Source organism: Salmo salar, chromosome ssa09 (assembly GCF_905237065.1).
Source record: "Salmo salar chromosome ssa09, Ssal_v3.1, whole genome shotgun sequence".
Taxonomy (NCBI): Eukaryota; Metazoa; Chordata; class Actinopteri; order Salmoniformes; family Salmonidae; genus Salmo; species Salmo salar.
In genome coordinates this window covers 152136527-152164154 of record NC_059450.1, presented here as the reverse complement: position 1 = coordinate 152164154, position 27628 = coordinate 152136527, and the positions used below count along the sequence as shown (strand labels likewise).

At 43.8% G+C, this 27628-nt stretch overlaps 1 protein-coding gene across 2 annotated transcripts in view; it reads left to right on the top strand.

The window, feature by feature from the left end:
* Positions 1-27628, top strand: part of kcnab1a (potassium voltage-gated channel subfamily A regulatory beta subunit 1a) — a 161977-nt gene that overhangs the window by 69777 nt on the left and 64572 nt on the right. For both annotated transcript variants that reach the window (XM_045724824.1, XM_045724825.1), the window contains exon 2: positions 17662-17705. In XM_045724824.1, the coding sequence (XP_045580780.1) occupies positions 17662-17705 (44 nt within the window). The remainder of the gene's footprint in view (positions 1-17661; positions 17706-27628) is intronic.

The following is a 27628-nucleotide window of genomic DNA, read 5'->3' as shown; positions in this document are numbered from 1 at the left end:
AAAAATAGTTTTTTTTTTTAAATTTTGATAATTTATTAAAAAAACGAAAGTACTGAAATATCACATTTAGTATTCAGTAAAGTAAAGTATTCAGACCCTTTACTCAGTACTTTGTTGAAGCACCTTTGGCAGTGATTACAGCCTTGAGTCTTGGGTATTACGCTACAAGCTTGACACACTTGTATTTGGGGAGTTTCTCACATTCTTCTCTGCAAATCCTATAAAGCTCTGTCAGTTTGGATGGGGAGCATTGCTGCACATCTATTTTCAGGTCTCTTCAGATATGTTAAATCGGGTTCAAGTCAGGGCTCTGGCTGGGCCACTCAAGGACATTCAGACACTTGTCCCGAAGCCACTCCTGCGTTGTCTTGGCTGTGTGCTTCGGGTCATTGTTCTATTGGAAGGTGAACCTTCGCCCCAGTCTGAGGTCCTGAGTGCTCTTGGGCAGCTTTTCATCAAGGATCTCTCTAACTTGCTCCATTCATCTTTGCCTTGATTCTGACTAGTTTCAGAGTCCCTGCCGCTGAAAAACATCCCCACAGCATGAAGCTGCCACCACCATGATTCACCGTAGGGATGGTGCCAGGTTTACTCCAGACGTGATGCTTGGCATTCAGGCCAAAGCGTTCAATCTTTCATCAGAACAGATAATCTTGTTTCTCATGGTCGGAGAGATTTAAGATGCCTTTTGGCAAACTCCAAACGGGCTGTCATGTGCCTTTACCTGAGGAGTGGTTTCCGTCTGGCCACTACCATAAAGGCAGAGGAAGGCCCTAAAAATGGTCAAAGACTCCAGCCACCCCAGTCATAGACTGTTCTCTCTACTACCACATGGCAAGCGATACCGGACGCTGCTGCTACTCTCTGTTTATCATATATGCATAGTCACTTTAACCATATCTACATGTACGTACTACCTCAATCAGCCTGACTAACCGGTGTCTGTATATAGCCTTGCTACTCTTATTTTAAAATGTATTTTTACTGTTGTTTTATTTCTTTACTTACCTACACACACACACACACACACACACACACACATATACCTTTTTTTCGCACTATTGGTTAGAGCCTGTAAGTAAGCATTTCACTGTAAGGTCTACACCTGTTGTATTTGGCGCACGTGACAAATAAACTTTGATTTGATTTGAGGCCTGATTGGTGGAGTGCCACAGATATGGTTGTCCTTCTGGAAGGTTCTCCCATCTCCACAGAGGAACTCTAAAGCTCTGTCAGAATGACCATCGGGTTCTTGGTCACCTCCCTGACCAAGTCCCTTCTCCCCCGATTGCTCAGTTTGGACGGGCGGCCAGCTCTAGGAAGAGTCCTGGTGGTTCCAAACTTATTCCATTTAAGAATGATGGAGGACACTGTGTAAGTGTAAATAATAAGTTATAGAAATATCGCCCTCTCTGCCATCCCAGGCAGCCACATGCAAATATGAATTAATTTACTGTAACGCCCTGGCCATAGAGAGGGTTTTTTGTTCTCTATTTTTGGTTAGGCCAGGGTGTGACATGGGTGGGCGTTCTAGGTTTCTTTTTCTATGGTGGTGGTTTTCTTGGTTTTGGCCATGTATGGCTCTCAATCAGGAACAGGTGTAGATCGTTGTTGCTGATTGAGAGTCATACATAGGCAGCCTGTTTTTCCTTTGGGGTTTGTGGGTGAATGTTTTCTGTCTAGGTTTGTTAATCCTGACAGGACTGTTTGGCTGTCATTCCTTGTCGTGTTTTCTTTTTGTATAGTGTTCATTCGTTTATTAAAATCCTTAATATGAACACATCCTCCGCTGCACCTTGGTCTCAAACTGACGACGGCCGTTACATTTACCCTCTTCCCCATCCATATTCTCACACTTATTGAGATATACAGTACCTTCTCCTCAGTCTTTCTACAAACATCCATTTACAAAAAAACCTTGGATGGTGAAAAGCCATCCATCTACACACAACATCTCCATTATACCAATGATGGGTATGTTTATAGGCAGTGTTTCCTAAAACCTCAGATATCAAAGTCTCTCTCTCTCTCTGTCAAGCAATCAGTCTTCACACACAGTTCCACATCTCTTAGCCCATCAATACCTTAGACTCAGTAGCGGTGCGTGGGTAAAATCACTGGGGGAAGTCAAGCCAGAAACAAAAGCCATATTACAACCTACTGCATGTGTTGTGATAATTGTGTTGTTTGCTCTATAACCTGTTAGTTCATATGCCTTTCTACCGTGATACATAGGCCTAAGGCCAAGACAATAAGAAGACACACCGGCAGAATAAATTCAACCACACCTGTGTGTCATCACAAAACCGGAGAGCAACCTCTGTCCGGTGAAATCCACAAAGCATATTGCATGTAATAAACAATTACATGACCTACAGCATTGTCAATCAAGTTAATGTTTCCGACATTTTCGGACCACTAAACAACTATTGATTTAGAACCACAGAGAGTTACAGAAAGTCGCAAAGAAAACAGGAGCTGCTTCCACTATTCCAGCATCATTTCAACTTAAACATTTCAACATCATCAAATCACCTATGCTTAGTCAAATATTTAGCACAGGGCCAATTTTAGCTAGCTAGTTAGTCACCAGAGGACAACAACACAATGAGATGCAACAGTTAAAGTTGCAAGTTTGGCTTTTGATGTGATGTGATTGCTAAAGCTCATTGTTCTATCTGTGTGATTGGTGTGAATCCAAATCCAAACTGTCTTCGCTTGACACTTTGTTTTGGTGCGCCAGAACCATTCACAGTTGAGCTCACTCAGTTCAGCTCAACACTGATTGGCTATTATTGTATACTTTTTTTAACATGGGAGGCCAAATGCTCGCTGGCTTCCCTTGCCTTCAATGCTACGGGAGACAACAATGTCATACTCTTTATGACCAGACAGCAGCAGATAGATGGGCTACACGTACAGAGACAGAGGGGCGCTGTTTCATACGGTTGGATGCTTTCTCCGGTGAGATACATTCAGCCTCTTGTTAATTTAAGGAAAATTATGAAACACAGAGAGACAAAAGATCAATTATTTGATATGTTTTTTTTTATTGGTACATTTTTGGGTGAAGACTGGCTTCCCTTGGCATCCACGAATACACGCCACTGCACAGACTTCAGCTTCCCGCCACACAGCAGTGACTACGTGTGTGTGAATAATGTACATTATTGTGTGTGTGTGTGTGTGTGTGTGTGTGTGTGTGTGTGTGTGTGTGTGTGTGTGCGTGCGTGCGTGTGTGTGTGTGTGTGTGTGTGTGTGTGTGTGTGTGTTTTGTGCTACTAGGATGAGACTGAGGCTTTGCCAAAGTAGGTTACGGTGTTAATCACATCGTTTCCAGGGGCGACAGTAACCGAAGGAGCACAGTGTTCCTACGGTAACAACATCACTTCCTTCCCACACATCTGTTATCTCTCTTTCTCTCTCTACCTATCCCTTCGTCTTTCACCCTGTTTCTTGTTCTTTCTCTCTGTCCCTGTTCCTCAAGCCAATGCTTACAAATACAGTATACAGTGCATTCAGAAAGTATTCAGACCCCTTTCCTTTATCCACATTTTGTTATGTTACGGCCTTACTCTAAAATGGATTAAATAAAATAAAAAATCATCGTCAATCTACACACAATAACCCATAATGACAAACCGAAAACAGGTTTTTATACATTTTAGCAAATCTTTTACAAATAAAAAATTGAAATATCTTATTTACATAAGTATTGTGTCGAGGCACAGACCTGGGGAAAGGTAACTTTTCTCCAGCATTGAAGGTCCCCAAGAAAACAGTGGTCTCCATCATTCTTAAATGGAAGAAGTTTGGAACCACCAAGACTCTTCCTAGAGCTGGTCATTTGGCCAAACTGAGCAATCAGGGAGAAGGGCCTTGGTCAGGGAGGTGACCAAGAACCCTATGGTCACTCTGACAGAGTTCCAGAGTTCCTCTGTGGAGATGGGAGAACCTTTCAGAAGGACAACCATCTCTGCAGCACTCCACCAATCAGGCCTTTATGTTAGAGTGACCAGACGGAAACCACTCCTCAGTAAAAGGCAAATGACAGCCCGCTTGGAGTTTACCAAAAGGGATCTAAATGACTCTCAGGCCATGAGAAACAAGCTTCTCTGGTCTGATGAAATCGAGACTGAATTCTTTCGCCTCAAAGCCAAGTGTCACGTCTGGAGTAAACCTGGCATCATCCCTTTCGGTGAAGCATGGTGGTGGCAGCATCATGCTGTGGGGATGTTTTTCAGTGGCAGTGACTGGGAGACTAGTCAGGATTGAGGGAAAGATGAATGGAGCAAAGTACAAAGAGATCCTTGATGAAAACCTACTCCAGAGCACTCAGGACCTCAGACTGGGGTGAAGGTTCACCTTCAAACAGGACAATGACCCGAAGCACACAGCCAAGACAGCGCAGGAGTGGCTTTGGAACAAGTCTCTGAATGTCCCTCCTGTCACATAACAAAATGTGGAAAAAGTCAAGGGGTCAGAATACTTTTTGAAGGCACTCCTGCGTGTGGTAGTATTTTTATTTTATTTTTATTTCACCTTTGTTTAACCAGGTAGGCTAGTTGAGAACAAGTTCTCATTTACAACTGCGACCTGGCCAAGATAAAGCACAGCAGTTCGACACATACAACACAGAGTTACACATGGAATAAACAAACATACAGTCAATAATACAGTAGAAAAAAAATCTATATACAGTGAGTGCAAATGAGGTAAGATAAGGGAGGTAAGGCAATAAATAGGCCATGGTGGCGAAGTAATTACAATATAGCAATTAGACACTGGAATGGTAGATGTGCAGAAGATTAATGTGCAAGTAGAGATACCGGGGTGCAAAGGAGAAACATAAATAAATAAATACAGTATGGGGATAAGGTAGGTAGATAGATGGGCTGTTTACAGATGGGCTATGTACAGGTGCAGTGATCTGTGAGCTGCTCTGACAGCTGCTGCTTAAATCTAGTGAGGGAGATATGATATATTGTTTCTGTGTATATAAAAAAGTGTGTGGACACCCCTTCAAATTAGTGGATTCGGCTATTTCAGCCACACTGTTGCACAGTCATGCAATCTCCATAGACAAACAATGACAGTAGAATGGCCTTACTGAAAGCTCAGTGACTTACAACGTGGCACTGTCATAGGATGCCACCTTTCCAACAAGTAAGTTCATCAAATTTCTGCCCTGCTAGAGCTGCCTTGGTCAACTGTAAGTGCTGTTATTGTGAAGTGGAAATGTCTAGGAGCAACAATGGCTCAGCCGTGAAGTGCTAGGGCACACAAGCTCACATAATGGGACCGCCCAGTGCTAAAGCACGTAGCGCGTCAAAATGGTCTGTTCTCGGTTGCAACACTCACTACCGAGTTCCAAACTACCTCTGGAAACAATTTTTGTACAAGAACTGTTAGTCTGGAGCTTCATGAAATGGGTTTCCATGGCAGAGCAGCCACCCACAAGCTTAAGATCACCATGTGCAATGCCAAGCGTCGGCTGGAGTGGTGTAAAGCTCAGCACCATTGGACTCTGGAGCAGTAGAAACACGTTCTCTAGAGTGACGAACCACGCTTCACCATCTGGCATTCCAACGAACAAATCTGTGTTTGGAGGATGCCAGGAGAACGCTACCTGCCCCAATGCAAGGTGCCAACTGTAAAGTTTGGTGGGGGAAGAATAAATGTTTGACGAGCAGGTGTCCACATACATTTGGTGTTGTAGTGTCTATAAAAAATATTTTTTAAACATGGAGATGCAGCTACATGTTTCATTCACTTACCACCACACTAAGACCAGAACGTTGACTTCTAACATATTGGCCGTTCACAGAATATACACATAGAAATGCAACATGACGGACAGTGAGATCCTCATCATGTACAGCTTAATACAGTGAAACTCTTGCCAAGGTGATCTATCTCTGTGTTCTGGCTGTGGCCCAGATTATTTTTGGCCCTGAAATAGAGCGCACCTGTGTGTGATCATCATTCAGGTCCTGAGCTACCCAACTATGACATCATCATCAATTGCCTGTTGACTGACTCAGCAAATTCTCATCCCTGCTCTAAATTCTACACAACACCAGCTGTAGTCCGCCCAACGTTCTGAAGTTTTAAAGTTCCATAGTTCTGTAGTGTTATACAGAGGGCGGGTGGGATGACGTGGAAAATACTTATTCTCTTCTCTTTCTTCTTTCTCTTTCTTCATCTCCCTGATTAAGCAATACTTTGGTGCAAGAGGACACATTTGCAGGACATAGAGAACACCCTCAGGGGTCAGAGGTCAGGCCAAGGTTGTGAGGCCAAGGTTGTGAAGCCAAGGTTGTGGGGCCAAGGTTGTGGGGCCAAGGTTGTGGGGCCAAGGTTGTGAAGCCAAGGTTGTGGGGCCAAGGTTGTGAGGCCAAGGTTGTGATGCCAAGGTTGTGAGGCCAAGGTTGTAGGGCATTCACTCACTGCTCTAGAATGTAGTGAAATACTGGTACATTTGAGAGGGTACTACTAAATTAATGTCTAAACTTAGTTTTCTTTAGCCTATGTCATAATTACTCACATAGAATTAATCATAAAATTGTTCTCTACAGTATGAGAACCTTCCTATATTTTTACTTGACAGTGTTGATGAAATAAGAACGTTAGTTTGCTGTTACCGTTCATAGTTTAGACTGCTCTTTGTTGTATTTTTTCCATATTTGTGCTAGATTCGGTCTTATATAGCAACATGTTTAATGGTGGCTAGGAAAAACTCCCTACAAAGGCCAGAACCTAGGAAGAAACCTAGAGAGGAACCAGGCTCTGAGGGGTGGCCAGTCCTCTTCTGGCTGTGACAGGTGGAGATTATAACAGTACATGGCCAAGATGTTCAAACGTTCATAGGTGACCAGCAGGGCAAGATAATAATAATCACAGTGGTTGTAGAGGGTGCAACAGGTCAGCACCTCAGGAGTAAATGTCAGTTGGCTTTTCATAGCCAGTCATTCAGAGCTAGAGTCAGCAGGTGCGGTAGAGAGAGAGACTCCAAAACAGCAGGTCCGGGACAAGGTAGCACGTCCAGCGAACAGGTCAAGGTTCCATAGCTGCAGGCAGAACAGTTGAAACTGAAGCAGCGTCATGACCAGGTGGACTGGGGACAGCAGGGAGTCATCATGCTAGGTAGTCCTGAGGCATGGTCCTAGGGCTCAGGTCCTCCGAGAGAGAGAGAGAGAGAGAGAGAGAGAGAGAGAGAGAGAGAGAGAGAGAGAGAGAGTAATTAGAGGGAGCATACTTCAATTCACACATGACACCGGGTAAGACATGAGAAATACTCCAGATATAACAGACTGACCCTAGCCCCCGACAGATAAACTATTGCAGCATAAATACTGGAGGCTGAGACAGGAGGGGTCGGGAGACACTGTGGCCCTCTCCGACGATACCCCCGGAAAGGGCCAAACAGGCAGGATATACTGTAACCCCACCCACTTTGCTAAGGCACAGCCCCCACACCTCTAGAGGGATATCTTCAACCACCAACCTACTACCCTGAGACAAGGCCGAGTATAGCCCACGAAGACCTCCCCCACGGCACAAACCCGAGGGGGGCGCCAACCCAGACAGGAAGGTCACGTAAGTGACTCAACCCACTCAAGAGACTCATCTATCCTAGGGACGGCATGGAAGAGCACCAGTAAACCAGTGACTCAGCCCCCATAATAGGGTTAGAGGCAGAGAATCCCAGTGGAGAGAGGGGATCCGGACTGGCAGAGACATCAAGGGCGGTCCGTTGCTCCAATGCCTTTCCGTTCACCTTCACACTCCTGGGCCAGACTACACTTAATCGTAGGACCTACTGAAGAGATGAGTCTTCAATAAAGACTTAAAGGTCGAGAACGAGTCTGCGTCTCTCACATGGATAGGCAGACCATTGCATAAAAATGGAGCTCTATAGGAGAAAGCCCTGCCTCCAGGTGTTTTCTTAGAAATTCTAGGGACAGTAAGGAGGCCTGCGTCTTGTGACCGTAGCGTACGTGTAGGTATGTACGGCAGGACCACATCGGAAAGATAGGTAGGAGCAAGCCCATGTAATGCTTTGTAGGTTAGCAGTAAAACCTTGAAATCAGCCCGAGTCTTAACAGGAAGCCAGTGTAGAGAGGCTAGCACTGGAGTAGTATGATCAAATTTTTTGGTTCTAGTCAAGATTCTAGCAGCCGTATTTAGCACTAACTGAAGTTTATCCGGAAAGTAGAGCATTGCTGAAGTCTAAGCTACAAGTGACTAAAGCATGGATACATTTTTCTGCATCATTTTTGTACAGAAAGTTTCAGATTTTTTCAATGTTACGAAGATGGAAAAAAGTTGTCGTTAAAAATTCTTGATATGTTCGTCAAAAGAGAGATCAGGGTCCAGAGTAACACCGAGGTTCTTCACAGTTTTATTTGAGATGACTCTACGACCATCAAGATGAATTGTCAGATCCAACAGAAGATCTCTTTGTTTCTTGGGACCTAGACCTAGCATCTCTGTGTTGTCCGAGTTTAAAAGTAAAACATTAGCCGCCATCCACTTCCCTTTGTCTGAAACACAGGCTTCCAGGGAGAGCAATTTTGGGGCTTCACCATGTTTCATCGAAATATATGTAACGATGTCCACTGAGAGTTGGGAAGCAAGTTCAGGAAGTGAGTGTTTTAAAAATAAACACAATATAATACAAAATAAGAAACAAGGACAATGCACAGACATGAAACTGAAACAGAAACAATAACGCCTGGGGAGGGAACCAAAGGGAGTGACATAAATAGGGAAGGTAATCAAATGATGGAGTCCAGGTGAGTCTGATGACGCGCAGGTGCGCGTAACGATGGTGAAAGGTGTGCACCATAATGAGCAGCCTGAAGGTGACCTAGAGGCCGGAGAGGGAGCACAGGTGACAATAAACAGCTGTGTATCGTCCACATAGCAGTGAAAGTTAACATTATTTTTCCAAATGACATCACCAAGAGGCAAAATATATAGTGAAAACAATAGTGGTCCTAAAACGGAACCTTGAGGAACACCGAAATTTACAGATAACCTGTTGGGGATAGGGGGCAGTATTTGCACGGCCGGATAAAAAACGTACCCGATTTAATCTGGTTAATACTCCTGCCCAGTAACTAGAATATGCATATAATTTGATTTGGTTTGGTTTGGATATAAAACACCCTAAAGTTTCTAAAACTGTTTGAATGGTGTCTGTGAGTATAACAGAACTCATTTGGCAGGCCAAAACCTGAGAAGATTCCAAACAGGAAGCGCCCTCTCTGACCATTTCTTGGCCTTCTTTGTTATCTCTATCCAAAACAAAGGATCTCTGCTGTAACGTGACATTTTCTACAGCTCCCATAGGCTCTCAGAAGGCACCAGAACGTTGAATGATGACTCTCCAGTCTCTGGCTGAAAAACAGTAGCGCATTTGGTAAGTGGTCGATCTGAGAACAATGAGACTGGTGCGCGTGTGCACGTGAAGAGTCCATTTTACTTTCTCTGTCTTTGAATGAAAACAACGACTCCCGGTCGGAATATTATCGCTTTTTTACGAGAAAAATCGCATAAAAATTGATTTTAAACAGCGTTTGACATGCTTCGAAGTACAGTAATGGAATATTTTTTTAAAAATTGTCACGAAACGCGCCGGGCGCGTCACCCTTCTTTACCATTCGGATAGTGTCTTGAACGCACGAACAAAACGCCGCTATTTGGATATAACTAAGGATTATTTGAAACCAAACCAACATTTGTTATTGAAGTAGAAGTCCTGGGAGTGCATTCTGACGAAGAACAGCAAAGGTAATCCAATTTTTTTTATAGTAAATCTGAGTTTGGTGAGTACCAAACTTGGTGGGTGTCAAAATAGCTAGCCTGTGATGGCTGGGCTATCTACTCAGAATATTGCAAAATGTGCTTTCACCGAAAAGCTATTTTAAAATCGGACACCGCGATTGCATAAAGGAGTTCTGTATCTATAATTCTTAAAATAATTGTTATGTTTTTTGTGAACGTTTATCGTGAGTAATTTAGTAAATTCACCGGAAGTGTTCGGTGGGAATGCTAGTCACATGCTAATGTAAAAAGCTGGTTTTTGATATAAATATGAACTTGATTGAACAAAACATGCATGTATTGTATAACATAATGTCCTAGGAGTGTCATCTGATGAAGATCATCAAAGGTTAGTGCTGCATTTAGCTGTGGTTTTGGTTTTTGTGACATTATATGCTAGCTTGAAAAATGGGTGTCTGATTATTTCTGGCTGGGTACTCTGCTGACATAATCTAATGTTTTGCTTTCATTGTAAAGCCTTTTTGAAATCGGACAGTGTGGTTAGATTAACAAGTCTTTAAAATGGTGTAAAATAGTCATAACAGTCAAAAGTTTGAACACACCTACTCATTCCAGGACTTTTATTTTGACAAATTTCTGCATTGTAGAATAATAGTGAAAACATCACAACTATGAAATAACACCAGTCTCCCACATGCCCTGCATTCTGTAGTACAGACAGTGCCTGCTCTCCCTTATGTAAGGAATTAGGCACTTTCCCATGTAGACTGCACAGTAGCCTAATAAACAGTTAATAAGATAATGGTAAAAAAATAAAGTGCATAATTCCTTATATACCTAGACTATCTTACCTGTATACATGGAAACATGGATGGACGCATCTTCCTCTCTGCCACGGATACCATGGTTGCCCTTAGTTTGAAGATGTAATCTGGAGCCATCTGTGTTCTCTTTTTGACTCATTCTGCATATTTGCAATCAAGCGGCAGAATTTTCTCCATCTCCTTAACTTTCATACTCTAATTCCACTGATTTCAAATCTCGGTCCTCCAGAAAGTGGAGAGCGCAACACTTATGCAGTCCTACTGTGTGATAACATAGCCTAGTGGTTAGAGCGTTGGACTAGTAACCGAAAGGTTACAAGATCGAATCCCTGAGCTGACAAGGTACAAATCTGTTGTTCTGCCCCTGAACAAGGCAGTTAACCCACTGTTTCTAGGCTGTCATTGAAATTAAGGATTTGTTCTTAACTGACTTGCCAAGTTAAATAAAGGTAAAATAAAAAAATATATTAAAAAAGCAGTGTTAGCTCATATTATAGACAGAAGCGAGCTACATGGCAGACCAATCCAAACTCATCTCTCGGCGTGTGTAGCCCACTCATTATCTCAGCCAATTATGGCTAGTGGGAAGGTTGCTAACTTTTTCCGTGGCTAAACCAACTAGACTCGTAATTTAACAATGTTATTTGTATTTCCAGGTGGCATACAAGTTTTTTATTAAGGCATATGAAAGTTCACATGTTCCAGAAAGCAGTTCTGCCAAAGAAAACGCATTTTGATAAAAAAATGAATTCTAAGTTCAAATGGCGCTCCTGTGAAGTAGGGACGTGAGACATGACCCTAGTTTCCTGAAACGAATTCCGTCTGTTAGCTTTGTCAATGAATATATAAACACAGCAAAAAAAGAAACGTCCTCTCACTGTCAACTGTGTTTATTTTCAGCAAACTTAACATGTGTAAATATTTGAATGAACATCACAAGATTTCAAAACTTAGACATAAACTGAACAAGTTCCACAGACATGTGACTAACAGAAATTGAATAATGTGTCCCTGAACAAAGGGGGGGGGTCAAAATCAAAAGTAAAAGTCAGTATCTGGTGTGGCCACCAGCTGCATTAAGCACTGCAGTGCATCTCTTCCTCATGGAATGCACCAGATTTGCCAGTTTGTTCTGTGAGATGTTACCCTACTCTTCCACCAAGGCACCTGCAAGTTCCCGGACATTTATGTGGGGAATGGACCTAGCCCTCACCCTCCGATCCAACAGGTCCCAGACGTGCTCAATGGTATTGAGATCTGGGCTCTTCACTGGCCATGGCAGAACACTTACATTCCTGTCTTGCAGGAAATCACGCAAAGAACAAGCAGTATGGCTGGTGGCATTGTCATGCTGGAGGGTCATGTCTGGATGGGCCTGCAGGAAGGGTAGCACATGAGGGAGGAGGATGTCTTCCCTGTAACACACAGCGTTGAGACCCTCCACCTCCAAATCGATCCCGCTCCAGAGTACAGGCCTCAGTGTAATGCTCATTCCTTCGACGATAAACGCAAATCCGACCATCACCCATGGTGAGACAAAACCTCGATTCGTCAGTGAAGACCACTTTTTGCCAGTCCTGTCTGGTCCAGCGATGGTGGGTTTGTGCACTTAGGCGACGTTGCTGCCGGTGATGTCTGGTGAGGACCTGCCTTACAACAGGCCTACAAGCCCTCAGTCCAGCCTCTCTCAGCCTATTGCTGACAGTCTGAGCACTGATGGAGGGATTGTGCATTCCTGGTGTAACTCGGGCAGTTGTTGCCATCCTGTACCTGTCCCGCAGGTGTGATGTTCAGATGTACCGATCCTGTGCAGGTGTTGTTACACGTGGTCTGCCACTGCGAGGACGATCTGTCCGTCCTCTCTCCCTGTAGTGTTGTTTTAGGCGTCTCACAGTGCGGACAATTTATTGCAATTTATTGCCCTGGCCACATCTGCAGTTCTCATGCCTCCTTGCAGCATGCCTAAGTCACGTTCACGCAGATGAGCAGGGACCCTGGGCATCTTTCATTTGGTGTTTTTCAGAGTCAGTAGAAAGGCCTCTTTAGTGTCCTAAGTTTTCATAACTGTGACCTTAATTGCCTACCGGCTGTTAGTGTCTTAACGTCTGTTCCACAGGTGCATGTTCATTAATTGTTTATGGTTCATTGAACAAGCATGGGAAACAGTGTTTAAACCCTTTACAATGAAGATCTGTGAAGTTATTTGGATTTTTATGAATTATCTTTGAAAGACAGGGTCCTGAAAAAGGGACTTTTCTTTTTTTGCTGAGTTTATATATACTGTATATAGGCTCAATTTTGTTTTGTATTGCGCAGATTTCATTTACAAAAAGCCAATGTGGTCACACATGAACCTGCATGTCACATCCTGACCAGTAAAAGAGGTTGTTTGTTATTGTAGTTTGTTCAGGGCGTGGCAGGGGGTGTTTGTGGAGTGTTTCGGGGTTTGTTGGGCTATGTTCTTGTTAGTCTATTTCTATGTTAGTTCTAGTATGTCTATTTCTATGTGGTGTTTACTGGGTTGACCTTCAATTGGAAGCAGCTGCTCCTCGTTGCTTCTAATTGAAGGTCCTATTTAAGAGGGGTGTTTTTTCTATGGGATTTGTGGGTAGTTATTTCCTGTTTTGTGTCTGTGCACCTGACGGGACTGTTTAGTGTCGTTTGTTGTTTTTGTATACGTGTTTCTTTTGTTTTCCTTCTTTAATAAAATAAGAAGATGAGTTTACACGTTCCCGCTGCGTTTTGGTCCAATCCCTACGACACCCGTGACACTGCAGACAATAGCTAGCTTGTCAGTTGACGTTCGAAGTTAGCGCCGTCCTGCCCACGGAGCAGTGACAGAATTCTATTGAGCATTGACCACTTTTTGACCATGGCCGTAATGACATTCTGTTCACTCTAATCATGCTAAATGATCTGAGCAATTCGTTTAACTTTTGAACGGTATATGGTAGAGACACAGGGGTTGGAGAGTTGTTTTTCTGAGACAATTCACTGCTGAATGAATATAAACATTTAATTAAATAATAATTTCAGGTTGTTAGGCCAAGGTTGTAAGGCCAACGTTACAGTGTTTTCATACCAGAGAACATATCACTTTTTTTTCTTCATTGTGTTACAGTGTCATTGGAAAAGCAGGTCAAACATCTCTAGTGTCCTGAAGAAGGTGAAGACCCAACACATTGTAATGCAGTGTCCAGGTCAAACTGATCTACTAAATAACGAGTGTCTGAAGAGTTGTACAGTCGTGGCCAAACGTTTTGAGAATGACACAAATATTAATTTTCACAAAGTCTGTTGCCTCAGTTTGTATGATGGCAATTTGCATATACTCCAGAATGTTATGAAGAGTGATCAGATGAATTGCAAAGTCCCTCTTTGCCATGCAAATGAACTGAATCCCAATAAAACATCTCCACTGCATTTCAGCCCTGCCACAAAAGGACCAGCTGACATCATGTTAGTGATTCTCTCGTTAACACAGGTGTGAGTGTTGATGAGGACAAGGCTGGAGATCACTCTGTCATGCTGATTGAGTTCGAATAACAGACTGGAAGCTTCAAAAGGACGGTGGTGCTTGGAATCATTGTTTTTCCTCTGTCAATCATGGTTACCTGCAAGGAAACACCTGCCGTCATCATTGCTTTGCACAAAAAGGGCTTCATAGGCAAGGATATTGCTGCCAGTAAGATTGCACCTAAATCAACCATTTATCAGATCATCAAGAACTTCAAGGAGAGCAGTTCAATTGTTGTGAAGAAGGCTTCAGGGCGCCCAAGAAAATCCAACAAGCGCCAGGACTGTCTCCTAAAGTTGATTCAGCTGCGGGATCGGGGCACCACCAGTACAGAGCTTGCTCAGGAATGGCAGCAGGCAGGTGTGAGTGCATCTGCATGCTGTGACGACCCTCCCACTCTGTCTGCCGTATTCTCTCTCTTTGTTCTTGTTTCTTTATTAGGATGCCGGTGGGCGGAGTTGGAAGGGTCGTCAGCTAAATGGGAAACACCTGGGCTCGGGTGTGTCCCAGGATAAAGGCACCTCTTCCACAGTCATTGAGGAGACTCTCTCCATGCAGACACTTTGTTGATTTTGGTTGTGTAGTTTTGTGGCTTTTTGGTTATTTGCTTTGGCACTTTTCAACACCCTGCATTATTACATTCAGGTATGCAAAACACTCACTTACACTACTGATTACTGATTACACACACCATTGTTAATTACTTAGTTACTTTATTTAATAAATATATATTTTGATACTCCTTGTCTCCACGTTGTCTCCCTTTTGTTGCGAACTCTGAGCCGGTTCGTAACAATGCACAGTGAGGCGAAGACTTTTGGAGGATGGCCTGGTGTCAAGAAGGGCAGCAAAGAAGCCACTTCTCTCCAGGAAAAACATCAGGGACAGACTGATATTCTGCAAAAGGTACAGGGATTGGACTTCTGAGGACTGGGGTGAAGTCATTTTCTCTGATGAATCCCCTTTTCGATTGTTTGGGGCATCCGGAAAAAAGCTTGTCCGGAGAAGACAAGGTGAGCGCTACCATCAGTCCTGTGTCATGCCAACAGTAAAGCATCCTGAGACCATTCATGTGTGGGGCTGCTTCTCAGCCAAGGGAGAGGGCTCACTCACAATTTTGCCTAAGAACACGGACATGAATAAAGAATGGTACCAACACATCCTCCGAGAGCAACTTCTCCCAACCATCCAGGAACAGTTTGGTGATGAGCAATGCCTTTTCCAGCATGATGGAACACCTTGCCATAAGGCAAAAGTGATAACTAAGTGGCTCGGGGAACAAAACATTGATATTTTGGGTCCATGGCCAGGACACTCCCCAGACCTTAATCCCATTGAGAACTTGTGGTCAATCCTCAAGAAGCAGGTGCACAAACAAAAACCCACAAATTCTGACAAACTCCAAGCATTGATTATGCAAGAATGGGCTGCCATCAGTCAGGATGTGGCCCAGAAGTTAATTGACAGCATGCCAGGGCGGATTGCAGAGGTCTTGAAAAAGAAGGGTCAACACTGCAAATATTGACTCTTTGCATCAACTTCATGTAATTGTCAATAAAAGCCTTTGACATTTATGAAATGCTTGTAATTATACTTCAGTATTCCATAGTAACATCTGACAAAAATATCTAAAGACACTGAAGCAGCAAACTTTGTGGAAATTAATATTTGTGTCATTCTCAAAACTTTTGGCCACGACTGTAGTATGTGTCTGGGCATGCTTGTTATTTTCTATTTAGTCATGTGTCATTCACCTGTCAACCCAGTGGATACGGCTTGTCAGGAAGTTGACATGACAGGTCTGAGACCAGAACTGAGACCTGATTGACTCCACCAGTCAGTGATTGGTCATGGCAGGTTTCTACTGCTCTGTTATTGGTCACAGGTGGGTTCTACAGGTCTGTGTTTGGTTGGGGTGGGTTTAAAACGGTGAGATTTTATTTCATCTGTCTGATGGGCAATGTCACAGAACGTCAGGAACACTCAGCATCATCCGGCTGGCCATTACACAAGATGACACAAAACCAGAGAAGAGACACACAAACTGAGGCAAGGACATAACTTCCTGTTGGCCAGATGAACAGACAGACAGACAGACAGACAGACAGACAGACAGACAGACAGACAGACAGACAGACAGACAGACAGACAGACAGACAGACAGACAGACACTCTCTCTGTTTCCCTGGCTCTTGCTGTTAAGGAACTTATCAAAGTATGGCTGATTCTACTGCCATTAACCAGCTGCCTCTTGGTCACACATGCACACACAAACACACACACGCTTGGCTACACCTTCCTAAACACGCCTCTCACTGCCAGGGTAGAGGGTCCAACAGTGTGTACGGTATCAGCCGTGTTCCCCTGTCACACCTGTGTGTGCTTAATGGCATTATGACATCATTATAGAGCCAATGACCTCCCATCCTCCCTCCACCTCTCTGTCCTGTGTACTCATCTGAAGTGAACTTAAGCTTGTTTACTTGTTTCCAAATGTACACATATTTTCATTTAGCTAGATCTGTTTGAATGAAATAACCATGTCATTAAAGAGTTGGATAAAGAGTCAGAGGTTTGAGAAGAGAAATCATTAGGTCTAACTCTGTCTGACTCAGGATTAACTATGCGTCTGAGGTCTAACTCTGTCTGTCTGTCTGTCTGTCTGTCTGTCTGTCTGTCTGTCTGTCTGTCTGTCTGTCTGTCTGTCTGTCTGTCTGTCTGTCTCAGGATTAATACTGTGTTTGAGGTCTAACTCTGTCTGTCTGTCTGTCTGTCTGTCTGTCTGTCTGTCTGTCTGTCTGTCTGTCTGTCTGTCTGTCTGTCTGTCTGTCTGTCTGTCTGTCTGTCTGTCTGTCTGTCTCATTCAGAATTAGTAATGTGTCTGATGTCTAACTCTGTCTGTCTGTCTCAGGAGTACATGGGCGTGTGTGTGTGTGTGTGAGTAAAATGTCAGAGCTGTGTATCTGATTAACTATTAACACTGTCGTCCGGGGGTTAGCGAGGTTACTGGGGGTTAGCGTGGTCAGTGGGGGTTAGTGTGGTCACTGGGGGTTAGCGTGGTCAGTGGGGGTTAGTGGGGTCACTGGGGGTTAGTGGGGTCACTTGGGGGTTAGTGGGGTCACTGGGGGTTAGTGAGGTCACTGGGGGTTAGTGGGGTCACTGGGGGTTAGCGTGGTCAGTGGGGGTTAGTGGGGTCACTGGGGGTTAGTGGGGTCACTGGGGGTTAGCGTGGTCACTGGGGGTTAGCGTGGTCACTGGGGGTTAGCGAGGTCACTGGGGGTTAGCGAGGTCACTGGGGGTTAGTGGGGTCACTGGGGGTTAGTGGGGTCACTGGGGGTTATTGAGGTCACTTCACTGTAATTGCACTTAACCATCACTGCACACACACACACACACACACACACACACACACACACACACACACACACACACACACACACCACCAAGCTTAGCCCAGCTGCCCTACTATCTTGATCTGAGTTGATTCATTAACAACATCAAGTAACAGCTGTTTGTTTCTCTCCTCAGGAACCTGGGAAAGTCAGGACTCAGAGTGTCATGCTTGGGACTGGGTAAGTACATTCACCTTTTACAAACCATCACTCAACTAGCTCTCACAGGCTCACGTCAGAATTGTAGACGTTCATCCATGTTTCTCAAACTTCAAATGATGATGTTGTTGCGAACGTCAAATTTCAAAGTGTTTAAGGTTAAGTTCAGGTATTGACTCTGCGTTGTTAAGGTACAGGTTAAGGTTTGGGATAGGCTTAAAACCAAAATCTCAAAAGCAACTTTCTATCGTGGATTCAAACTTGCAACCTTCCACGTCAACTCCCGTCATCCTCAGAGATGGATGGCGGTCGAATACTGACTTGTATCACAGGTGACCTGACTGCATCACTTGCGCTGAGTAGGATTTGTACTTTGGCACAGATCTAGGATCAGCTTACCTTCCACATATTATACTTTTAGTCACAATGGGGGGAAAATAAAACTGGTCTTAGATCAGTGTTCAAGTGCAACTTCATCTTACACCTTGTGGGCCCATCTCATAGACGGAAGAGGTGGAAGAGCAAGCGGTGCTGTTTAAGAAGTGAAGGCAGAATATTCCAGGCATTTACATTTCAGGAACCATACACCACTGGGACTGTGTGTGTGTGTGTGTGTGTGTGTGTGTGTGTGTGTCTGTCTGTCTGTCTGTCTGTCTGTCTGTCTGTCTGTCTGTCTGTCTGTCTGTCTGTCTGTCTGTCTGTCTGTCTGTCTGTCTGTCTGTCTGTATGAATCACACCCTCCCACACACACAGTTATAAAACACAAACTCCCACTCAAACCACAGACACACACACACTGAGAATGTTAATCATCCGTCATTTGGCACTTGTCTGTGTTGCCATGGCTTCTCTTCTTCATTTAAACATAAGATACCTGCCGCCAGTCGCCCTTCTTACATCCACTAGCTTTGATGGGTTATAAACACACACACACAGAATCACACACTCAGACACAAATAAACACACAGAAGTAGACACACACACACTAACAGACACTCAAACTCTTAGCTCCCCCAGGGATCAAAGGGCTTTCCTTTCTCAGCAGATGGAGAGCTTTTGTCTCAGCCATTAATAGCTGTATTTGCATCTGTAGATTGGATAGGGAGAGAGGGTGTGAGTGTATGTGTGTGCATTTTGGATATGTAGCAATTGAATGTGAAAGGGTTTTAGTTGGACGTCTCAGAGAAAGGATGAGAGGGGTGGGATAGATTAAATCAGGTTGGTCAAGTAGCGAGAGAGAGAGAGAGAGAGATAGAAAATGAGAGAGATGGATGTAGAGAGAGCGAGAGAGAGATGGAGGTAGAAAGTGAGAGAGAGAGCGAGAGAGAGAGAGAGAGAGAGAGAGAGAGAGATGGAAAGAAAGAGAGAGAGAGATGGAAAGAAAGAGAGAGAGAGATGGAAAGAAAGAAAGAGAGAGAGAGATGGAAAGAAAGAAAGAGAGAGAGAGATGGAAAGAGAGAGGGAAAGAGAGAGGGATGGAAGGAGAGATGGAAAGAGAGAGGGATGGAAGGAGAGAGAGTTGTAGAGAGAGGGATGGAAGGAGAGAGAGAGAGAGATGAGGTAGAGTTTATCAGTGGTGGCTGGTCTGACAGGACAAGGTTACTTGGAGTGGGAGTAAGGAGGGATGGGTGTCTGAGTCAGACTGGTCAGGTGGTCTGTCGTTGCGAAGATAAGGTCAGTCTCATTCCACCTGGCAGCCTCCCACTGTGCCACACACACACAGACACACACTTCCCACTGTGCCATTGTGCCACTGTGCCCTGGGCTGCGTTTGCGTGACATACACTGCCTGAGATGGGACAGCAAGGCAGGAGGACAGGGGGTAGGACAAGGTGGAGAGGGTGCCAAACTGGGTCTCTGTTAGGAAGCAATGCCAAAATGTGTATTTAGGCAGGTGGAGATTGCGTGCGTGTGTGTGTGTGTGTGTGTGTGTGTGTGTGTGTGCGTGCGTGCGTGCGTGTGCATGCGTGCGTGCGTGCGTGCGTGTCTTTGAGTCCTCCTGCCACTGAGCATTAGTGAACAGGTTGCCTCATCACCCTAATAACAGGTCAGGTCACGCAGAGTGACAATTATACAACAGTTAGGTTTTAACCACAGTCTGTCATGCAACAATGCTACCAACATAATATACACAGTCATACTTTTACTATTAAAAACACACACAGTCATACTCTTTACTATTAAAAACACATACAGTCATACTCTTTACTATTAAAAACACACACAATCATACTCTTTACTATCAAACTCACGCACAGTCATACTCTTTACTATCAATCTCACACACAGTCATACTCTTTGCTATCAATCTCACAACAGTTTTGATTAGATTTATAATTTAAGGCTCTCACATGCTCATTTTTTACCTTTAAGAACCAATGATGTGCTACCTTTTTGTAACATTTCTGGCAATGCTAATGTATTTTCTGCCGAATCTAGGTGTTATAACACCAGGTCAGTTGCTAGGCAACAACACAGCTGCTTGCACCATGCTGCCAGTCATGAGAAGTGTATGGAACAAACCTAGACTACTGTATTTAGCTAGCTATATGGTGGTGTTCAAGCAAGCTAATCAATAAAAACGCATGCAGATATATTGATATATTAGGTAGCTAACTAGCTAACGTTACCTAGCTAACATTAGCTTGCTTGTACAAAGTCCAGCAGCTAGCCTCTGTAGCTAGCTAACACCAGTCAGAGCAAAGCTATCTAGCTAACGAACAGGCAAATAAAGGTAGCTCGCCAATAAATGTGCTATTTTTTGGGGATTAGCTAGATAGCTAGCTACCTACCTACTTAACTAACGTAACATTATACCAGTCAGATGAGAGCTAACGTTGACTAGGTATCTAACCAACAAACAAGGAAAGCTACCTATCTACATTTTGCCAGGTAATGTTTTTCATAGAAGGTTGAAGTGAAAACTGCTGATCTAGAGACTTGCGTGTAACCGAGCACAAACATGCACAAATTGGATAGCGAACGTCCTTGGCTGCTATGATATCTAGTTAACGTTAACTATCTAGGTAACGTTAGCCAACGTAAAACTGTAACGTTAGCTAATGTGCATGGCCAGTTCATTTTACCACAATATATATTAAAAACACAGCTAGTTAACATTAATTACTTTAAGTTTAAAACCACCAAACTTTGGGAAACTGCCACGCTGCTCACGTTCATTTGCACTGCACAGACCAAACTAAGGTAAGACGAGTAGTGTAATGGTTAGAGGTACCGCCTGTGTTTCTGACAACTGTGGGTTTGCCTCCCGGAGAATACATTTCCACAGTTATTTTGTTTATAGTTTTGACAGCCCCTTAGCAACACACACAAACACACACACACGTATTTTAATTTCTTAGGGGGCTCTTCAAAGAGCCTTTGGGTTCAAGGAGTGGCAGGCAAGTGGCAATCAGTGTGGTAGTGTGTACTACTGCGTGTGTCTTGCTAGAACGGAGGAGTGACCAGCTCTCAGACTCTTCAGGAAGAGGTCGTTGCCCACATCCGTGAGATTTACGCCATCCTTATGGTACTGCCTAGGGACACAGTGCTTTTATGGAAGAGTAGCAGATTGTGGGCATGCGCCTGTCACAGGGAAATGGAAGTTGGCCCATGTGGAACTGACAAACGACTTATGCCAATTCAAACGCACGCAGTAAACAGGGTACTTCACAAACAATCAATACTTAAAACGTATCGTTCTGTTTCCAAATCTCTGAATTCTCCCACCTGTATTCATATTTACACTGTCATTTATACATGAGGACATGTGTGCTCTTTTACTGCAGTAGGAAAACTGTGTACAGCATTACTTAGGACATTTGTAGCTGAAGTTTTGTATTCAAGGGTTTAGAGCACATATCCAATTTCAGATTTGTAAATATGCCTATCATTTCTTTGAAGAGTTTTATAATTGTCTCATGACTCATTGTATTTTGCAGGTGTTTCTCAACAGTTTGTCATTTGTTGCAGTGTTTGTATCAGGAACTATCAAAATGGCTCTTGACGATCCACAGGCTGATGCAGGCTTTCTTATTCAACCCTAGTGCTACCAGACTTGATTCTACTACTCAGCTGTTCATGGAGACCATGACTAGTAGAATCAGGTGTGATAGAAACTGGGCTTGAATAAAAAAGCCTGCATAAACCTGTAGCTTGTCAAGAGCCATTGTGGCCAACTCTGAATTGTATTTACAAAGTCAACTATATCTGATGAATGTACACTACCGTTCCTTGTTTTTTTAAAGAAAAGCGAATTTTTTGTCCTATAACTATTACTTTACTGTTCATTTTTACTTAACTTTTATTGCTGTTAATCTGCATTATAATGTTATATAATAATCAACTCAAAATCCAACCAAATCTAATTGTATTGGTCACATACACATGGTAGCAGATGTTAATGTGAGTGTAGCGAAATGCTTGTGCTTCTAGTTCCGACAGTGCAGTAATATCTAACAAGTAATCTAACAATTCCCCAACAACTACCTAATACACACAAATCTGAAGGGGTGAATGAGAATATGTACATATAAATATATGGATGAGCGATGGCCGAGCGGCATAGGCAAGGTGCAATAGATGGTATAAAATACAGTATATACATGTGATATGAGTAATGTAATATGTGTTATTAAAGTGGCATTATATAAAGTGACTTTATTTAGTGACTAGTGGTCCATTTATTAAAGTGGCCAGTGATTTGGTCTTTATGTAGGCAGCAGCCTCTCTGAGTTAGAGATTGCTGTTTAGCTAGAGATAGAAGATGTTTTTCATTATCTCGGTCCCAGCTTTAATGCACCTGTACTGACCTCGCCTTCTGGATGATAGGGTGGTGAACAGGCAGTGGTTCGGGTGGTTGTTGTCCTTCATTATATTTTTGGCCTTCCTGTGACATCGGGTGCTGTAGGTGTCATGGAGGGCAGGTAGTTTGCCCCCGGTGATGCGTTGTGCAGACTGCACCACCATCTGGAGAGCCTTGTGGTTGAGGACAGTGCAGTTGCCGTACCAGGCTATGATACGTCAGGGTTTTGGGTGACAAGCCAAATTTCTTCAGCCTCCTGAGGAGGCGCCTTCTTCACCACACTGTCTGTGTGGGTGGACCATTTCAGTTTGTCTGTGATGTGTACGCCTAGGAACATAAAACATTCCACCTTCTCCACTGCTGTCCCATCGATGTGGATAGGGGGTTCTCCCTCTGCTGTTTCCTGAAGTCCACGACCACCTTCTTTGTTTTGTTGACGTTGAGTGAGAGGTTGTTTCCTGACATAATACTCCGAGTGACCTCACCTCTTCGCTGTAGACTGTCTCGTTGTTGTTGGTAATCAAGCCTACCACCGTAGTGTCGTCTACAAACTTGATGATTGAGTTGGAGGCGGATATGGCCATGCAGTCGTGGGTGAACAGGGAGAACAGGAGGGGGCTGAGCACGCACACTTGTGGGGCACCAGTGTTGAGGGTCAGAGAAGTGGAGATGTTGTTTCCTACCTTCACCACCTGGGGGTGGTCCATCAGATAGTCCATGACCCAATTGCACAGGGTGGGGTTGAGACCGAGGGCCTCCAGCTTGGTGATGAGCTTGGAGGGTACTATGGTGTTTAATGCTGAGCTGTAGTCGATGAACAGCATTCTTACATAGGTATTTCTCTTGTCCAGATGGGATAGGGCAGTGTGCAGAGTGATGGCGATTGTGTCGTCTGTGGACCTGTTGGGGCGGTATACAAACTGAAGTGGGTCTAGGGTGGCCGGAAAGGTGGAGGTGATATGATCCTTGACTAGTCTCTCAAAGCACTTTATGATTTAGTTCAGTTATCCTTGCCTTCTTGGTACAGGAACAATGGCAGCCATTCTGAAGCATGTGGGGACAACAGACTGGGATAGGGAGCGATTGAAAATTTCCGTAAACACACCAGCCAGCTGGTCTGCACATGCACTGAGGACGCAACTAGGGATGCCTTCCCTGTAGCTCAGTTGGTAGAGCATGGTGTTTGCAACGCCAGGGTTGTGGGTTCGATTCCCACGGGGGGCCAGTACAAAAAAAAAAAAAAACAATGTATGAAATGTATGCATTCACTACTGTAAGTCGCTCTGGATAAGAGCGTCTGCTAAATGACTAAAATGTAAATGTAAAAAAAAATGGATGCCGTCTGGGCCAGCAGCCTTGCATGGGTTAACACTTTTAAATGTTTACTCAAGTCGGCCACGGAGAAGGAGAGGGGGAGGCTCAGTCCTTGTTAGCAGGCCGTGACAGTGGCACTGTATTATCCTCAAAGCTGGTAAAGAAGGTGATTAATTTGCCTGGAAGCGTGACGTCGGTGCCCGTGACGTGGCTGGTTTTCTTTTTGTAGTCCGTGATTTCCTGTAGACCTTGACACATACGTCTCGTGTCTGAGCCGTGAATTGCGACTCCACTTTGTCTCTGTATCGGCATTTCGCTTGTTTGATTGCCTTGCGGAGGGAATATCTACACTGTTTATATTCAGCCATATTACCAGATCTCTTTCGCACTTTCAGTTTTGCATGAATGCTGCCATCCATCCACGGTTTCTGGTTAGGGTAGGTTTTAATAGTCACAGTGGGTACAACATCTCCAATGTACTTCTTTATAAACTCACTCCCCGAGTGAGCTTATAGGTCGATGTTGTTCTCTGAGGCTGACCGGAACATATTCCAGTCCGTGTGATCAAAACAATCTCGAAGCGTGGATTCCGATTGGTCAGACCAGCGTTGAATGGTTCTAGTCACTGGTACATCCTTTTTGAGTTACTGCCTATAAGACGGTAGGAGCAAGATGGCGTTGTGGTCGGATTTGCCGAAGGGAGGGCGGGGAGGGCTTTGTATGCATCGCAGAAGTTAGAGTAGCGGTGATTGAGTGTATTACCCCTGGGCGTAATGCAATCAATATGATAGAATTTAGGTAGCCTTGTTTTCAAATTTGCTTTGTTAAAATTCCCAGCTACAATAAATGCAGCCTCAGCATGTATAATTTCCAGTTTACATAGTCTAGTGAAGTTCCTTAAGCGCCATCTTGGTGTCTGCTTGAGGGGAAATGTTCACAGCTGTGACTATTACTGACGAGAATTCTCTTGGGATGTAAAATGGCCAGCAATTGATTGTAATCAATTCTAGGTCAGGTGAGCAGAAGGACTTGAGTTCCTGTATGTTGTTAATTTTTTTAACTAGGCAAGCCAGTTCAGAACAAATTCTTATTTACAATGACGGCAGTGGGTTAACAGTGGGTTAACTGCCTTGTTCAGTGGCAGAACGACAGGTTTTCACCTTGTCAGCTCAGGGATTTGATCTAGCAACCTTTCGGTTATTGGCCCAACGCTCTAACCACTAGGCTACAGGCTGCCCCCATGAGTTGTTAATCAAGAAGCATACACCCCGCCCTTCTTCTTCCCAGAGAGGTGTTTCTCTCTGTCGCCGATATGCATGGAGAACGCAGGTGGCTGAAAAGATTATGACAACATATCCCGAGACAGCAATGTTTCTGTGAAACAGGGAATGCTACAATCTCTGATGTCTCTCTGAAAGGCAATCCTTGTTCGAATTTCATCTACCTTGTTGTCAAGACATTGGTGACATTGGTGAGTAGTATACTCGTAGTATACTGGTAGTATACTCGTAGTATCGTAGTAGTATACTCGTGCACGTCTAAGGAGCCTGACCAGGAGGCCGCTCCGTCTTCCCCTTCTGCGGGCGCCGTTGTTTTGGGTCGGCTTCTGGAATTAGATCCATTGTCCTGGGTGGTGGTCCAAACAGAGGATCCGCTTCGGGAAAGTCGCATTCCTGGTCGTAAGTTGACGTCGCCCTTATATCCAATAGTTCTTCCCGGCTGTATGTAATAAGACTTAAGATTTCCTGGGGTAACAATGTAAGAAATAATACATAAAAAAACTAAATACTGCATAGTTTCCTAAGAACTTGAAGTGAGGCGACCATCTCTGTCAGCGCCATCTTGCCAAACTCTCGCCATCTTGCCAAACTAATGTTGTATAATCACCTTCCATGAAAATTAAAAACAAAATACAATGTTTTAAGTGAGATTAGGCATTGATCTGAAGCCCAAAATTAAAGGAAATTCACATGGGCACCACAATGCCTATTTCACCCATGCTCTATCAAGGTTTCCAGCACACAGTTTTGACCTACTACAGTAGCTATATTGTTATTGTACTTCAAATCAAATCAAATCAAATTTTAGTGCTCACATACACTTGTTTTGCAGAAGTTATTACGGGTGTAGCGAAATGCTTGTGTTCCTAGCTCCAACAGTGCAGTAGTATTTAACAATTCACAACAATACACACAAATCTAAAAGTAAAATAATGGAATTAGAAACATATAAATATTAGATCGAGCAATGTCGGAGTGGCATTGACTAAATACAGTAGATAGAATACAGTATATACATATGAGATGAGTAAAGCAGTATGCAAACATTATTAAAGTGACTAGTGTCCAATATTTAAAGTGGCCAGTGATTCTATGTCTATGAGTCAAAGGTGCTAAAGGAGCTCCTTAAACTTGACTGCAAAAAAACATCTGGGACAGATGGTTTAGACCCTTTCTTCTTTAAGGTAACCTGTCTCTCCTCTCTGGGGAGGTTCCCATTGCTTGGAAGGCAGCCACGGCGCATCCTTTATTTAAAGGGGGAGATCAAGCTGATCCTAACTGTTTTTGTCCAATTTCTTTTTTGCCCTGTTTATCAAAAGTGTTGAAAGAACTTGTCAACAATCAACTGACTGGCTTTCTTGATGTCTATAGACCATTCCATTCTTGTGGGCCGGCTAAGGGATATTGATGTCTCTGATGGGTCTTCGGCCTAGTTTGCTAACTACCTCTCTCAAAGAGTGCAGTGTATAAAGTCAGAACATCTGCTGTCTCAGCCACTGCCTGTCACCAAAGGAGTCACCAAGGCTCGATCCTAGGCCCCACGCTCTTCTAAACTTACATCAAGCACATAGCTCAGGCAGTAGGAAGCTATCTCATCCATTTACATGCAGATGATACAGTCTTATACTCAGCTGGCTCCTCCCCGGATTTTGTATTAAACGCTCTAAAACAAAGCTTTCTTAGTGTCCAACAAACTTTCTCTGCCCTTAACCTTGTTCAGAACACCTCCAAAACAAAGGGAATGTGGTTTGGTAAGAAGAATTCCCCTCTCCCCACCGCTGTGACTATTACCTGTGAGGGTTTAGAGCTTGAGGTAGTCACCTCATACAAGTACTTTGGAGTATGGTTAGACGGTACACTGTCCTTCTCTCAGCATATATCAAAGCTGCAGCTTAAGGTTAAATCTAGACTTGGTTTCCTCTATCGTAATTGCTCCTCTTTCACCCCAGCTGCCAAACTAACCCCTTTCAACTAACCCCATGACCATCCTACCCATGCAAGATTACGGAGATGTAATTTATAGATTGGCAGGAAAGGGTGCTCTCGAGTGGCTAGATGCTCTTTACCATTCGGACATCAGATTTGCCACCAATGCTCCTTATAGGAAACATCACTGCACTCTATACTCCTCTGTAAACTGGTCATCTCTGTATACCCGTCACAAGACCCACTGGTTGATACTCATTTATAAAACCCTCTTAGGCCTCACTCCCCCCTATCTGAGATATCTACTGCAGCCCTCATCCTCCACATACAACACCCGTTCTGCCAGTCACATTCTGTTAAAGGTCCCCCAAAGCACACACATCCCTGGGTCACTCCTCTTTTCCATTTGCTGCAGCTAGCGACTGAAACAAGCTGCAAAAATCACTAGAATTGGACAGTTTTATCTCCATCTCTTCATTCAAAGACTCAATCATGGACACTCTTACTGAAAGTTGTGGCTGCTTCACGTGATGTATTGTTTTCTCTACCTTCTTGCCCTTTATGCTGTTGTCTGTGCCCAATAATGTTTGTACCATGTTTTGTGCTGCTGCCATGTTGGT